The following is a 15,377-nucleotide window of genomic DNA, read 5'->3' on the forward strand; positions in this document are numbered from 1 at the left end:
AGACCAGTGCCTTTTATGGTTCATGAATCTGTATAACGATCTGACGAGAGCTCTGGACCTTCTCCCCAGAACAATGCGCACATAGAGTCCAGTGATTTTGCATGCCATTTCAGGTCTTTTATGGCCCTCAGGTTAGGAAATTTGGGGAGTATGTGATCTCTAAGGTCCATTTTGTCTCTTAATTTTATGAAAGTTATTTAAGGTCTAAGGGACAGGAACATTTTTTTTTATTTTTTGGATGTTCTGTGTAGTGTTTTGGGACGCTTAGTTCAAATAATGATTCACTTTGCATCCCAAATTCACATCTATTAGTTCGGTCATATTTTAAGTGTGGAACATGTTAATGACAATAAAGCCGAGGACTAAATGTTCTTGCAGTGCTGTTGATGGCTCTCTATGACCTGTACACAGTAAGTTGCACTAGGCATATTCACCAAACAATATACAGTCTTACTGTATATGCGTCCACATACTCTGGTTTTATAAGAACTATAGCAGAGATGTTACAGATCCCGAGAACCTCCTGTTAGTGAACCCTGGAAGCATTTTACCGGAAACTTGCTCTGGCAAACGTATAAAATACAACATATTGCATTTCCTAGGATTTATCCAGGTCTGCGATGGATGCAGTGAATGAACGGATATTAGTGCTGATAACATACATTGGATGTGGAATCTCCTCCATTTTCCTGGGAGTCGCAATAGTGACATACATAGCTTTTCAGTAAGTTGATGAAGTCTTTCTCTGAGTGGGTTTAATTTGGTTTGATGGATGCTGTTGTCATTGTAGCCACATTAATTTCATAAAACGTTCCTATTCATCACAATAGGAAGAGGTCAAATCCATTAGATTATGAAGTGGACAGATGAAAAAAAAACAACCAAGGCTCTTCTAAAAAAAGACAGAGAGAGAGAGAGAGATTGTAATTGGATTTTTAAAAAGCAAGAGGTTTGGGGTAGGGTACGATTTCTCTAATGGGTTACAAAACGCTAACCATAAAAGAAAAAAGTTGATAAATTGGACTTCATTGAAATTAAGAACTTCTTTCACCAAAAGACGCAATCAAGATAGTGAAAACCATAAATTGGGAGAAGATAATTGCAATGCATTTATCTGACAAAGGACTTCTACCATATATATATATATATATATACACACACACATATATATCTATATATACACATATACATAGAGAGAGAGAGTATGTATACTCTTACAAATGAAAAAGATAGACAATACAATTAAAAGTAGGCAAAGAGCTTGAAAGGGACCTCACAACAGAGGATATACATGCCTAACCCTAATCCTTACCCAAATGGCTAATAACCGTATGACAATGTTCTCAACATCATGACTCATCAGAGAAATGCTAATGAAAACCACAGTTATACTTCTGTGCACCTACCAGAATGGCTAAAATTAAAAATATCGACAAGAGCAAGTGCCGACAAGGGTGTGGAACAACTGGAACTCTTATACATTGCTGGTGGGAATGTAAAATGACACATACTTTAACAGATTCTTTGGCGATACCCACCCAAGATAAATACGTATCTAGCTGTTGATCCAGAAACTTCACTATTAGAGAGAAATGAGTGCATATGGTCACGGAAAGGTATATACAAGAGTATTCACAGCAGCTTCATTCATAGTGGCTCCAAATTGGAAACAACCCCAATGGACATTAACGGTTGACTGGATGAATAAATTGCGGTACACTCATAAAACGGAACGCCTCGCAGCAGTGAACAAGAATGGACTACCTCCGTATAACACAGAACATAGTATTTAAATCTCATAGGCATATTGTTGAACAAAAAGTAAGCCAGAGAAAGAGGACAGCATACTGCATGGTTCTATTTATACTAAGTTCTAAGTACAGACCAAACTAAGTCTGTGGGGCCAAAAGCTAGAATATTGGTTACTTCTACTGTGTGTGTATTGGGCAGGGGAGGGGTGGAGGTTACTGAATGGGAGAAAGAATGAAGGAGGCTCCTGAGATTTGAGATTAGGCCCTCTAGAGAAGATATGTGCAAATGATGTTTCTGATAAAAGGTTAGTATCCAAAATATATAAAAAACTGTGTTACCTGGCTGGCTCAGTCAGTGGAGCGTGCAACTCTTGATCTCAGGGTCATGAGTTCGAGCCCCACGTTGGGGGTAGAGATGACTTTAAAAAAATCAATAAACTTTAAAGAAGTGTACAATTAAACAGTTTAAAAAATAAATATTAAAAGTGATACAACACCCCCCCAAAAATCAATAATCCAATTAAAAATGGGCAAAAGACATAAGCAGACATTTCTCCAAAGAAGACATCCAGATAGCCAACAGACACATGAAAAGATGCTGGACGTCACTCGTCATCGGGGAACTGCAAATCAAAACTGCAGTGAGATATCACCTCACACCTGTCAGAAGGGCTAAAATCAACAAGAAGCAATAAGTAGATCCAGCCCTGAGTCTACTGAAGGAGTGATGACAGAATGGTGGTATCCAAGAAGCTCCTTCCTTCCTTCTCCCCAAAATACAAAAAGAAAAGGAAAAAGAAAAAAGGGTGCTGCTTAGCTCGGAGAGGCTATTATTATTCCTGGTAGTGAAGGTCACTGTATTTAGGATACTTTGACTCTAGCTGGAAAAAGGGTGGAGAGCTCAAAAAATCCAGTACATGTAAAGGTAAAATGAGCAAGTTAATTTTTTAAGGCTGTTTTTTTTTTTAAAGATTTTATTTATTTGTCAGCGAGAGAGAGCGCACAAGCAGGGGGAGCAGCAGGCAGAGGGAGAAGCAGACTCCCCACTGAGCAGGGAGCCCGATGTGGGACTCGATCCCAGGACCCTGGGATCATGACCTGAGCCACGGGCAGATGCTTCACCGACTGGACCACCCAGGCGTCCCTGAGCAAGTTAATTTTAATAGGCACTCCTTTTCTAGGATTTTTTTTTAAAAGATTTATTTATTTATTTTAAAGAGAGAGAGAGAGAGTGTGTGTGAGTGGGGAGAAGGGCGGAGGAAGAGAGAATCTCACGCAGACTCCCTGCGGAGTGCAGAGCCCGACGCGAAGCTCGATCTCGCGACCCCGAGATCACAAGCTCAGAAGCAATCCGCAGTTGACTGCTAAGCCTTAACCTACTGAGCCAGCCAGACGCCCCGAGGCACTTCTTTTGTCTTTTCCCTTAGGCAGATAAGGTGTGGCAATGCTCGGTTAAAATGAGAGATGTTACTGGGGTTCCTGGGTGGCTCAGTCGTTAAGCATCTGCCTTCGGCTCAGGGCGTGATCCTGGTGTTATGGGATCGAGCCCCACACCAGGCTCCTCTGCTATGAGCCCGCTTCTTCCTCTCCCACTCTCCCTGCTTGTGTTCCTTCTCTCGCTGGCTGTCTCTATCTCTGTCGAATAAATAAATAAAATCTTTAAAAAAAAGAAAACCAGAAATGTTACCTAACCAAACGCTGTGCTGGTTTTTTTTTTTCAGCAAACTTCGAAAAGATCATCCTTCCAAAATCCTGATCAACCTGTGCACAGCACTGCTGATGTTAAACCTGACGTTCCTGGTCAATGCCTGGTCCTCGGCCTTTCAGGAAGTGGGGCTGTGTGTTACAGCTGCAGTGGCCCTTCATTACTTCCTGCTCGTCTCTCTGACTTGGATGGGCCTGGAGGGGGTCCACATGTACTTGTCTCTCGTCAGAGTCTTCAACATATACGTCCCCAATTATATCCTTAAATTCTGTCTCGTTGGCTGGGGTAAGGATATCTGCTTGTCCTTGATGCCTCTGTGTTAAGCCTGTGGGTATTTCTAATTCCGGCTTCATGAGACACATTATTCAGGACCAAATTCTGTTATTGTCATCAGTAAGAAGTTAAGGATTGCCTCCCTGGTGTTTGGGTGAGCCTCTGCTTTTCTCTCGGTAGTGTTCTATAAATTCGACTTTTAACCTCTATGGTGAGGCACTGGTCCACAAGTATTTCTTGAGCACCTGCTTGTGAACTGCACTAAATGCAGGACCTACTGTAATGAACCTGTCAGATTTTATCCTTCCTGCTACAGAAGTTACAAGCCCAGCACATACTTAGTGGTATAAACAGCCAGCACTTACATGTAAGTAAGGGCTGCTGGGTCAGACACGTCCTGATTCCCACCACGCCTCATGGCGGTCATCGGCACTGCTCCTGGATAGAAGAGGCCAGGAATGGAACCCAGCACGAAGCTTTCCTAATTTAAATGTTATTTCATTGGTTTGCTGTCCCGTATTTCTGACGTGGTCAGCCCAGCTTCTCCCCTGTCCCTTTACCTGTTCAAAACAGATCTTGAGTTCAGAGAATGTGTTGGAGACCCAGGAGACGTGTATGAAGTGGGACCATAGGATCCATGTGAGGACAGATTTGATCTTCCGCTGCCTTTGTAAAGACAATAGCTTCCCAATTAGCTACTCATCCTTTTAATGAGTTCATTAACATAGCACATGCTTTCACTGGATACACAGTCTGCGCTATTATCCATGCTAATGTGGGGAGCGGAGACAGCAAATACTAAGCAGAGCATAGTCTAAAATTGTTTTCGTCCACTTCGCAATCCATCAGAAGCGCGGGGCCCAAAGCAGTCAGTACACTCCCGGGCCTGGGGGCCCTCATCTCAAGTCAACCGGGACATTGAAAACCGTTGTGGAAGAGGCTTCATGAATAATCCCCAATGCAGATAACCCACATGTGTCTAACTGTGAAGGGGCTGGAAATAACGCTCTTGGTCCCCGCTTTCCTTCCCCTTTGTCATCTCATCCGCAGCTTCCTTCTCAGACCCCTCCTCCTTCACTCGCTCCTTAGGGGCGATGTTGCCCAGGGCTTGCCTCTGCTCTCTTGGGTCTCTTCTCGTTCCACACACACTTGCCAGGGTGCAAGGAGCGGCCGCAAAAGGCTGAGACTGGGTACTCGGAGGCCGGATAAACTTAGGGAGCGTCAAGGACATACTTGAGCCAAGGCCAAGGCCTGACTGGCTCAAGAGTGCAGATGCAACAAGCTGCTTTCAGATGGGGCTGATTGCTTCCAGAGCCGGCGAGAACCGAAGAGTTAGTGGAGGGCGCCAGCTCCCAAGTCCTTGTGCCACATACCATCGAAGAACGACATCAAAACAAAAGGGGACAGATGGCTGCCACACGAGTTGAGGGATTCCCTGTCGCCAAAGAGCTGGTTCTAAGCCGGAGCTGTGCACTCTTACACCCTGCAGCTCTGTGCCGAGGGGGCAGGGTGCAAAGCCCCACACGCCCCCCGAACCTGGGAGGGACGGGGAAACCGCCTCAGACAGCCTCCTGGAGGAGATGGAGGGGCGAGTAGGGGCCAGCCTCAGAGCACCTTGTCACAGCCCGCCGGCGCCCGAGGCACTCTGCCCAAGCTCGCATCAGCTGCTGGGCCAGCCTTTGCCTGCCCTGCCTCTGTGGATCCCTGCAAGGTCGCCAGGCAGCCACCGCAGAGCTGTCCTGCTATGGGGACACTCGGAGCATTTCAATATTAAACAAATGCAATCAACGGCAAGGAAAACAAACATTAGCATCTGTTTATGTTCCAAGTTCTGGCTTCCTAACGCCAAAGCAACCTGTTGAAAAGGTTTTACTCCTGTTTTTAAATCCCTGTCCCAGGTGGTAGATTGGTCCACATTCTTTTTTTTAATAACCAGTAGGGATCTTTTTGTTTATTAACCGATAATTTATTAATTTGTTAATTACCGAAGGGTGAACACAGCTTGGGAACCGCCTCACAACTTCCACTGTAAATGCGAGACCTCCCTCCATCCCTCTTTTCTGGCCTCCAACTGATTAAAAAAACTTTTTTCATTGAAGTCTAGTTGACACGCAATGTTACCTGAGTTCCAGTGTACAACACAGTGACTGGACAAGTCTATACGTTCTGCTGTGCTCCCCGCTTGTGTAGCTGACATCTGTCCCCACGCCGCGCTGTTACAATACCATTCCCGACATTCCCTATGCTGTGCCTTTCATCCCGGTGACTTATTCATTTCATAACTGGAAGCCTGCGTCTCCCACTCCCCTTCACCCGTGTTGCCCATCCCCCCATCCGCCTCCCCCTTGGCAAGCTTTAGTTTGTTCTTTGTATTTATAGGACTGTCCCCCCCCTTTTTTTCAAGCTATTTTTATAAATATCTACATCGTGCTAGGCACTGTGCTAAGTGTGTGATATACCGATCAAATGTTCTGCGAGAAACAGGACCGTGGAGGATTTTTCAAGATGCTTGACACTCTGGGATTTAGAACAGCCTTGCAAAGCATCTTACGAAACCCTGAAAATGTGTGCAGGTGTAATGCTCTTCGTTTAGGAGAAATGCATTGTTAGAAATAAAGAAATCATTTAAGTTTTGCAAATGTACATGAAATTGAATTTTTAAAATCCTGTGTCTGCACTCCCATCACATTTGATCACTTTGACTGAACTGATTGCTTTATCTAGCTGAATTGACTGGTCGTTAACTGGTCGATCTAGTCAAAGTGTCAAACTAGTAGCGAGTGTGGAAACGGTCCCCTTGTCCGAAAGCACTGAAGGCTGCAGCTTGATTGCCTCTGCCCTTCCTCCAAGGGGACCTAGACAAAAAGATCCTGGGAACTAAGGGGCTCTATTGAAAAGGAGAAAAAAATTGGCAGCCCGTCATCTGGGAAGAAATGCTTGATGTGAACCTGTATTCCCATGAACTAGATACTTCTATTGCCAAGTTGATTTTTTGGCACTTGAGCTATTTTTAATAACCAGTGGGCGTTGTATTGGAGCCTTTGGCATGCTGTTTAGTTTAGCAGATTGGAGCACTCCTAGAAATGTTTAACTTGGAAAAATTCACAAACATTTTGCAAACAATGGTATTTTGATGCCCGCACATCTGTGGCTCATTTAAACAGTGTCATGGTGTATCAGGGCACACAGTCAATGATCAGGACTTCTCCCACTTCCTAATGAGATGTCTTTGGCTTGCTTCCCCCCTCTAGGAATTCCAGGGATCATGGTGGCCGTCACACTCAGTGTGAAAAAAGATCTGTATGGAACTCTGAGCTCAACGACTCCATTGTAAGTACCAGCATCTCTTCTTCTCAGGTGGTGATGCTCTCGGCCATCAGGGGCTGGGGGCTAGGGGGTGGTCCTGACCTGCGGCTTGGTCTTGATGCTGGCTCAGGGGGGCACTCAGCCTTAGACTTTTTTGGCTTAGTCCGGGTGCACTCATATAACAGTTAAGGGCCTGGGCTCAGTGGGACCTCGGGCAACTTACTTTACCTCTTCCATTGCCTCCACTGGAAAATGGGGACAGTAATGTTTGCTGTCAATGTAGTGTGCAAATTAAAATGACATCACGTATGGAAAGTGCTCAGCATGTGGCCTGTTCCACATGTTCTACCTAACGGGCAGCGATTAGGATTAGAAAGCTCGAGGAACCCAGAAAGAGCTGTAGTGAGCGCTGTAAGGAAATACGGAGCCGGTTGGAAGACATTCTCCACCATCAACAACGGTCTCCCCTGAAAGATTCCACTGCCTTCCTCTGTAAATTGTCTCAGCTTTGTTGTCCTTTTGTTTTCTTCTCTTCTTTTTCTCTTCTCTTCTTTTTGTTCTTTTTTTTAATGCTTTATTTTTTTTAAGATTTTATTTATTTATTTATTTATTTATTTGACAGAGAGAGAGAGCCAGCCGGCGAGAGAGGGAACACAGGCAGGGGGAGTGGGAGAGGAAGAAGCAGGCTCCCAGGGGAGGAGCCTGATGTGGGACTCGATCCCAGGACCCCAGGATCACGCCCTGAGCCAAAGGCAGACGCTTAACAACTGCGCCCCCCAGGCACCCCTCTTCTTTTTGTTCTTTTTAAATTTTTTTATTTTATTTTTATTTGAGTCCAGTGGACGCACAATGTTACATTAGCTGCAGGTGTACAACTTAGTGTTGATGTATAAACCCGTCTCTGCGGTTCTCATCCACAGCCACAAAGGAGTCACTATTTACCTCTCCAGAACCTTCTTTTACAGGTGCATAGCTAGTTACCATGTAGTCCTTTGGACAGCGTGCTTTCCTTTCATGCTTCTGATTGTTTTTTACTTACTCAGATCCATTCTCTTTATTGTTGCCTCTCAAGCTGGGGTTTTTTTTTTTGTTTTTGTTTTTTTGTGTTTTTTTTTTTTTACTACAAATTTCCTCTCCCTCTTTAAATGTAGGAGGTCTCGCCCTCCAGACTCCTCCGTCTTTTGTGTTGAAATGATGGTTTCTGGAGGGTCGAAATTATATTGTTCTTTCCAGCAGGTGCTTTCTAATTACGTAATTTCTGGTTCTCCTTTTTTTCTCTCCCTTTTCTCTTCCCTTCCTTCTCATCTCCTCCATCCTTGCTCCTCGCCTGTTCTGTGGCTTAAAGGGCCCCCAGTGTCTATTGGTGATTCTTCTTCAAAAGATCAAAAGCAAAAGCAAAACCAGAACAAAACCAACTCCACTCCTCCTGAAAAGAGCCCTTTCATACGTGAATTGGTTAGTAAGAGGCAGAGTGCTCTAAGAGCTTTTTTTTTTTATAATTATATTTTGAAGAAGTAATACATGCACGTGGTACAGAATTCAAACGCACAAAAGGGTAGAGGATGAAAAGTAAGCCCCGCTCCCAACCCCCAGCTGCACCGTCTCTCTTCCTTGATGCAATCTTATTACCGGCAATCAGATCTGTCGAGAGATTCTCTTGTACGCTCTGTTATCCAAATGGTAGATATACACTGTTTGGTACTTAACGATATGTCTTAGAGATGATTCTGTCTCCAAACATATAGAACTGCCCCTTTTAAAATGTCTTCTATAGCCTCCTTTAAGGCTGAACATGATATTCAGGGAACTCTACGTCTCAGACTTTCTTAGGGAAATTCAGTGCTTTTTTCCCCTCACTCCTCTCAGCGTGCGCGCAAACACACACAAACTCACACACGTGCAAGTATCCACGCCAACACGAACAATCTGATGGCAAGGGATTTTCCTGGTTCTGGAAACGAAGTCTCAGCTAAGTTGACACACAGTTAAATTAGGAAGCTTGGCCGTGTTCAAAACTCAGAGGTAATGCCTCTGGTAATGGGAAATGTTATTAGATGAGGTATCTGTTCATAGGAATCATCACGTATTTCTTCTTTCATTGAAACGGTAGAGCCATGAGGAGTCCAGTGGCCAGGGTTGCCTTTTGTCGTTCAAACCCGAGGCTGCGGAGGGAGGTTTAAAATAGACATCATTTAAAGGAGCAAGGATAGTTGAAAGAGAAAAAAAAATAAAAATAAAAAAATAAAATAAAATAAAATATACATCATTAACGCTGATGATCTCTTCATTGTTTGATACAGCATTCAGGAAAGCCAGTCGTTGCTCATGTCCTTTTACTGTGATATTTATCGTGCAAAGCAGAACTCATCCTGCAAACAAAACTCAGGTGGAAAGTGGCGGGGCGGGGTGGGGGGAGAGCCGCTTTGGAGGAAAATACCTCATTAATTTTTCTGCTGTTGAGGAACAGAATAGCCTCCTAGGGAATTGGACTGAGAAGTGTCTGCATAGCCTCTAGGGTTTCCGGCACTGGAAAGAACCCCGGACTGGGGCTCGGGAGACTGGGGTTCGAGCCCCGCTCTGCCCCCAGTGAGTGTGAGTGAACTCTTGTCAAGGCAGTGCCTCTCTCGAGGTGCAGACGCTTTCGGGTGAACTAAAACTGACCCGGTGATCTTCAAAATCTCACTGAAAAATACACGTTTGTGTTTCTCTACCTCACAATGGCCTTCTCTTCTCCGTCTCTTTCAGTTGTTGGATTAAAGATGATTCTACCTTTTACACCTCAGTTGTGGCTTATTTTTGCCTCATATTTCTAATGAACCTCTCCATGTTCTGCACTGTGCTCGTTCAACTGAACTCCATGAACTCCCAAAGCCGGAAGACTCGGCGGAAGACGATCCTGCGTGACCTCAAAGGCACAACGAGCCTGACGTTCTTACTGGGCCTCACCTGGGGGTTTGCCTTTTTTGCCTGGGGACCTGTGAGGATCTTGTTCTTATATCTCTTTGCCATTTTCAACACGTTGCAAGGTAACTTCTGCTTCTTTGTACTTTCTGTGGCTAGCCAGACCTCCGCCAAAAGCTTTGCTGCTTTGGAAAATAATCTCACCTTTTGGGGATTGAGAGGAGGAAAAGATACTCCAAGAGGCTTCTGCTATCAATAAATTGACGGGCAGCCATTGGAAACATGACCCAGATGTTAGGACTTCATTAAACGAGCTCACTCTAACTTGGGGATATAGAGAAAAGCCCGGAGAGCTAACTCAACTCCGGCTAGTTGACAATGTTTATGTCGAACCCCGGCTGGTGATCCTTTCTACAATATTCAGCACATCACCACATCGTGCTCGTAAGTGTACAGATTCACACTCGTGTTGACATTCTGAAGTGCGCAATCCCATCGAACACAATAATCGCCGGACAGTAGACACATAAAACTCTTGACCCCCTAGACTCTGGCTACACCGGAGATCCAAATATTGTGGGAAGGAGCCAGGCTAGGAAATTAGAGAGTTGTAAAGGCACGAAGAGGCCAAGGTTCTAGTCTTGGTTTTTGCTCCACACCGACCTTGGAAAAGTCACCATCACTGGTTGAATTAGACGAGCTCATGTCTCTATAGCTCTTTCATTTCATCGCCTTTTTCTGGTAAGAAAGAAGAGTCCTATGGTCAAAGAAGTTGAGGAAATGCAGCCAACTATATTCCCCCATTCTTAAAATGGCACCATATTTATTACCATGGTAAAAACTCTGAGAAATTCTGCTGGGGGGAAAAAAAACACCTTTAAAAATTTGTTTTAACCTAGCATTTAAAAAACCCCAGAGCACCTTGTCGTGGGTTATTCACCCCTGCAGAATCTTGGGAAATATGAATTGGTATATAGTTATTCTATGCCAGGCATTTGCAGGGTGTTGCAGGGAGATGGGGGAACAATCTAGAATGAGGCACAATTTTTGCTCTCATGTCTTTCAATTCAAGAAACCATCTCATTTTAGAGCAATGGAGTGTATCAGCTGAAATTTCTGTCCCACCAGATCCTTCCAAGCATGTTCTTCTTTTTTTTTTTTTTAAAGATTTTATTTATTCATTTGACAGAGAAAGAAACAGCCAGTGAGAGAGGGAACACAAGCCGGGGGAGTGGGAGAGGAAGAAGCAGGCTCCCAGTGGAGGAGCCTGACGTGGGGCTCAATCCCAGGACCCTGGGATCATGCCCTGAGCCGAAGGCAGACGCCCAACGACTGAGCCACCCAGGCGCCCCCCAAGCATGTTCTGATTAGAACGTAAAAAGACATGAAGTGCTCGGGTGTAGAGGGTATGCAGGAGTGGATTAGGAATCAGATGCCTGGGCCTATTTCTTCCTCAGCAGTAAGTCCACTCACTAATTCAGAGGAGAAACACACTGACCCTATGGAAAGAGGGGCTAACGGGGAAGCTGACGAAAGGACCAGAAAGCAAGGTGGTTTAGAGCTTACGAAGGGAGGAGGGTGTTTTTAAAGCAGCAAGTGTTCCATTCCTGTGGTGGAAAGGGAAAGTAGTTTCTAAGCAGAAAGCCTCCACGGCTTAGAAGCAGAATCCAGCTGGGGAATCTCCTGAGGACGGAGCCCAAAGTCCCACAGATCCAGCATCGACAGAGCCAAGCTGTCTCTGTCTGTCAGATACGCTTTATGTCAACCAAGCACCAAACGTTTCTAGTTCTCCTCGTCCTGCCTTACAAGATAGAATGTGCCAGCTTCCAGAGAGGGGGTTTGCAGAGCCCTGAGTTTCAAACTCAAATTACACACACACGCACACACACACACACACACACGCACACACACCCGTGCGCATGCATGCGCACTCAGAGCAAGAATGCAATGAAACAAGTGAACAAATTAGCCATTTAAAAGACAGATGGCAAGTTTGCAATTCTGGCTGAAGGGGGTTGCCCTGTGGTCAGGTATGAAAAAAATGCCACGCATCATGGGCCATTTCCGAAGGAGGGATGCACAAATAAAAATGCAGGTGACAAAAACCTGACATCTTCCCTCATGCCTATGTTCTAGTGAGTAAGCAGATCAATCTGTTATTGGAAAGAAAAGGGAAGGCTGACAGGCAGAGAGGGAGAGCTGGCAGGCAGCTCATTGGAATTCACATAATAACCTTTAAGTCTGAGAACAAACTCAACTCCATGCAGGAAATCAGAGCGGTAATAATAGGTGCTTGTTGTCCCTGTTGCGTCTTGTCCCTGCTGAAGCTGGAGGAGTTCTACAGGCTCGGGGACGGGGCTTTGCGGGCACCAGGCTGCCGCACTGCCTTGCGGGTGGCCGCAGCTCGATTCATCAGCACCGGTGTTGGGTTCCAGGGAGATAAAGCCCTCAGGGGAGTGAGTGAGACCCGTCATTCCATTCCGTTTAGCCTCCAGATTGCTGCCTCCCACCTGGAATCGGAGAGTCTCAGGGCTGGGGCTGGGGACCCGAGATCTTCCCAATCCAACTTCCCGGTGACTGACAGAAAGTCACATGCCTCTACCTGAAACTTTCCAGAGACAGAGAGCTCACCGTTCCATAAAGCAGAGCGTTCAATTTCTCTCGTTTTCTAATAGAAGTATATCTGACATTGAACATGGTGTAAATTTAAGGGGTACGACATGTCAATTATATGATTGTATCATAGGCATTGTGCCATCAGCGTCATTTTTATAGATGTCATCTAGGATATAATCATGACTTCGCAAATCCTAGCTGTGATGTGTCACCACGTGGTGGTTCTGTGGCTTCCTCCCATTGCTCCTGCTTCTAACCTAGCCAGCACACAGAACAAGCCTAATTTGTCCTCTCGATGCCAGCCCTATAGCTACCATCTCTCTCCATCCTGTGCTCCCACTCCAAGTCTTCTCTGTTCTCGAATACTTCCATTTGTCATCATCGTTTCAAAACGAAGCCTCCCGAACTGAATATGGTGCTGGTAGGAGAAAGGGCCGAACTGGGGCAGGGTGGCAGGAGACTCTTATCCACCTCAACCAACATTCTTGACTCCCACTAAGGCCCTAGCTGAAGCGAGCTTTGGGGACATTTACTTTTGACTCGTGCTCAACTTGCAGTGAGTTAAGGCCACTCCGACCCATTACTAATCATTTACTTCAGCACGACTGGTCAGTGAGGAGGCAAGCTGAACCTTGTAGAGAGAACAAAGGGTTGCAAACTGCTCTTGGGCCGAAAGAAAGATTATGAGGCCCAAGAAGATAATATGAAGGTTGCGGAAAACTATGAGAGTTTGTGTATCAAGTGCCTTGGAGTTCAAGTCAACAAGTATCTGTTGGGCTGCCACACAGAGTACTGGAGGCAAAGGGAGAAGTGATATGAGGATGAAAAGACGTCACAGCTGGGAGGAGAGATGGGCAACACATGGAGACTGTGGAGCTCAGAAGTGGGAGAGACGCATTTCAGTTTGAGGCCCCTGGAAAGGTTTTGTGAATGGGAGTTATTTCTGCCAATTCCACCCCCAAACTTTAGGAGATCCAATTGGCCCTCCAGAGCATTTGTCATCAGGAAAATCTCAAGTCCTACTTTTTTCTCCCAAGGAAATATTTTAAAAGATTTATTTATTTATTTACTTATTTGAGAGAGAGAGAGATGAGCTGGGAGCCTGATGCAGGACTCGATCCCAGGACTCTGGGATCATGACCTGAGCCAAAGGCAGATGCTTAACCGACTTAGCCACCCAGGCAACCCCTCGAGGAAATAGTTTAGAGGGTGGGGATGAGAAATGGCCGGTGCTGCTGGTGAATACCCTCAGCCCCTCTCTATCCCACTTTTGGGGCAAAATCGGGGCAGGCAGTGGAAAACGAGGGCACCAAATTTATGGTTTCCACACAGTGTAATTGTGACAAAGAGCACATGTATTAGTTATTTATTGCTGTGTAACAAATTACTCCTAAAGTTTAGCAGCCTAAAGCAACAGCACTTATTATCGTACCTAGTTACTAAGGGTTGGGAATTCAGGAGCAGCTTAGTGGGGTGGTTCTGGCTCAGGGACTCATTCCTTTTTATTTATTTATTTATTTATTTATTTATTTATTTATTTATTTAAAGATTTTATTTATTAATTTGACAGACAGACAGCCAGTTAGAGAGGGAACACAAGCAGGGGGAGTGGGAGAGGAAGAAGCAGGCTCCTAGCAGAGGAGCCCGATGTGGGGCTCGATCCCAGAACGCCGGGATCACGCCCTGAGCCGAAGGCAGACACTTAACCGCTGTGCCACCCAGGCGCCCCCCATTATGGCTTTCTGAGCTCATCTTTCTAGCTTCCCTCTCAAAGGCAGTGATGGTAAGAAGGTCTGTATCAAGACTTCATATCAACCACAGTTTACCACCGGGGATGCTGTCTATCCTAGAGCTTGAGAGAGCATTCCTGCAATGGTAGTCAGCCTGCAGGATAGCTCTCAATGATCCCTACATCCTGGCATTTGTATCCTTGCATCATCTCTTCCCATACTGTATCAATAGAATATGGCAGAAGTGATGTCATGTCACTTCCAAGAATAGCTTATAACAGACATTGTGGCTTCTCTCTAGCTCTCATTACTTCCTCGAAAGGAATCCAAGTGTTATAGCTTGAGGACACCCTGTAGCCCCGTGGAGAGGCCCACATGGTGAGGAAGTGAGGCTTCCAGTCCCCAGCCATGTGAGTGAGGCTTCCTGGAAACAGATTCACCAGAGCCAGCCAAGTATCCACATGACTACAGCTTGGCCGACAGCTTGACTGCAACTTCCCAAGAGTCCCTGAGCCAGGGGCACCTCGGTGCCTCAGTTGGTTAAGCGCCCAACTCTTGATCTCAGGGTCGTGAGATCCATGCTGGAGCCCACTTTAAAAAAAAAAAGGAATTGGAGCGCCTGGGTGGCGCAGTCGTTAAGCGTCTGCCTTCAGCTCAGGGCGTGATCCCGGCGTTCTGGGATCGAGCCCCACATCGGGCTCCTCTGCTAGGAGCCTGCTTCTTCCTCTCCCACTCCCCCTGCTTGTGTTCCCTCTCTAACTGGCTGTCTGTCTGTCAAATTAATAAATAAAATCTTTAAATAAATAAATAAATAAATAAATAAATAAATAAATAAATAAAAAGGAATGAGTCCCTGAGCCAGAACCACCCCACTAAGCTGCTCCTGAATTCCCAACCCTTAGTAACTAGGTACGATAATAAGTGCTGTTGCTTTAGGCTGCTAAACTTTAGGAGTAATTTGTTACACAGCAATAAATAACTAATACATGTGCTCTTTGTCACAATTACACTGTGTGGAAACCATAAATTTGGTGCCCTCGTTTTCCACTGCCTGCCCCGATTTTGCCCCAAAAGTGGGATAGAGAGGGGCTGAGG

General features: G+C 45.4%; 1 protein-coding gene across 1 annotated transcript in view; it reads left to right on the top strand.

The window, feature by feature from the left end:
• ADGRG4 (adhesion G protein-coupled receptor G4) overlaps positions 1-15,377 on the top strand; it is an 84,356-nt gene that overhangs the window by 63,625 nt on the left and 5,354 nt on the right. The window contains exons 16-19 of the mRNA XM_040628109.1: positions 603-724; positions 3,473-3,741; positions 6,981-7,059; positions 9,781-10,061. Coding sequence (XP_040484043.1) covers positions 603-724; positions 3,473-3,741; positions 6,981-7,059; positions 9,781-10,061 — 751 coding nt within the window. The remainder of the gene's footprint in view (positions 1-602; positions 725-3,472; positions 3,742-6,980; positions 7,060-9,780; positions 10,062-15,377) is intronic.

The sequence above is a fragment of the Ursus maritimus genome (assembly GCF_017311325.1).
Source record: "Ursus maritimus isolate PB19 chromosome X unlocalized genomic scaffold, ASM1731132v1 scaffold_X1, whole genome shotgun sequence".
NCBI classification, from domain to species: Eukaryota; Metazoa; Chordata; class Mammalia; order Carnivora; family Ursidae; genus Ursus; species Ursus maritimus.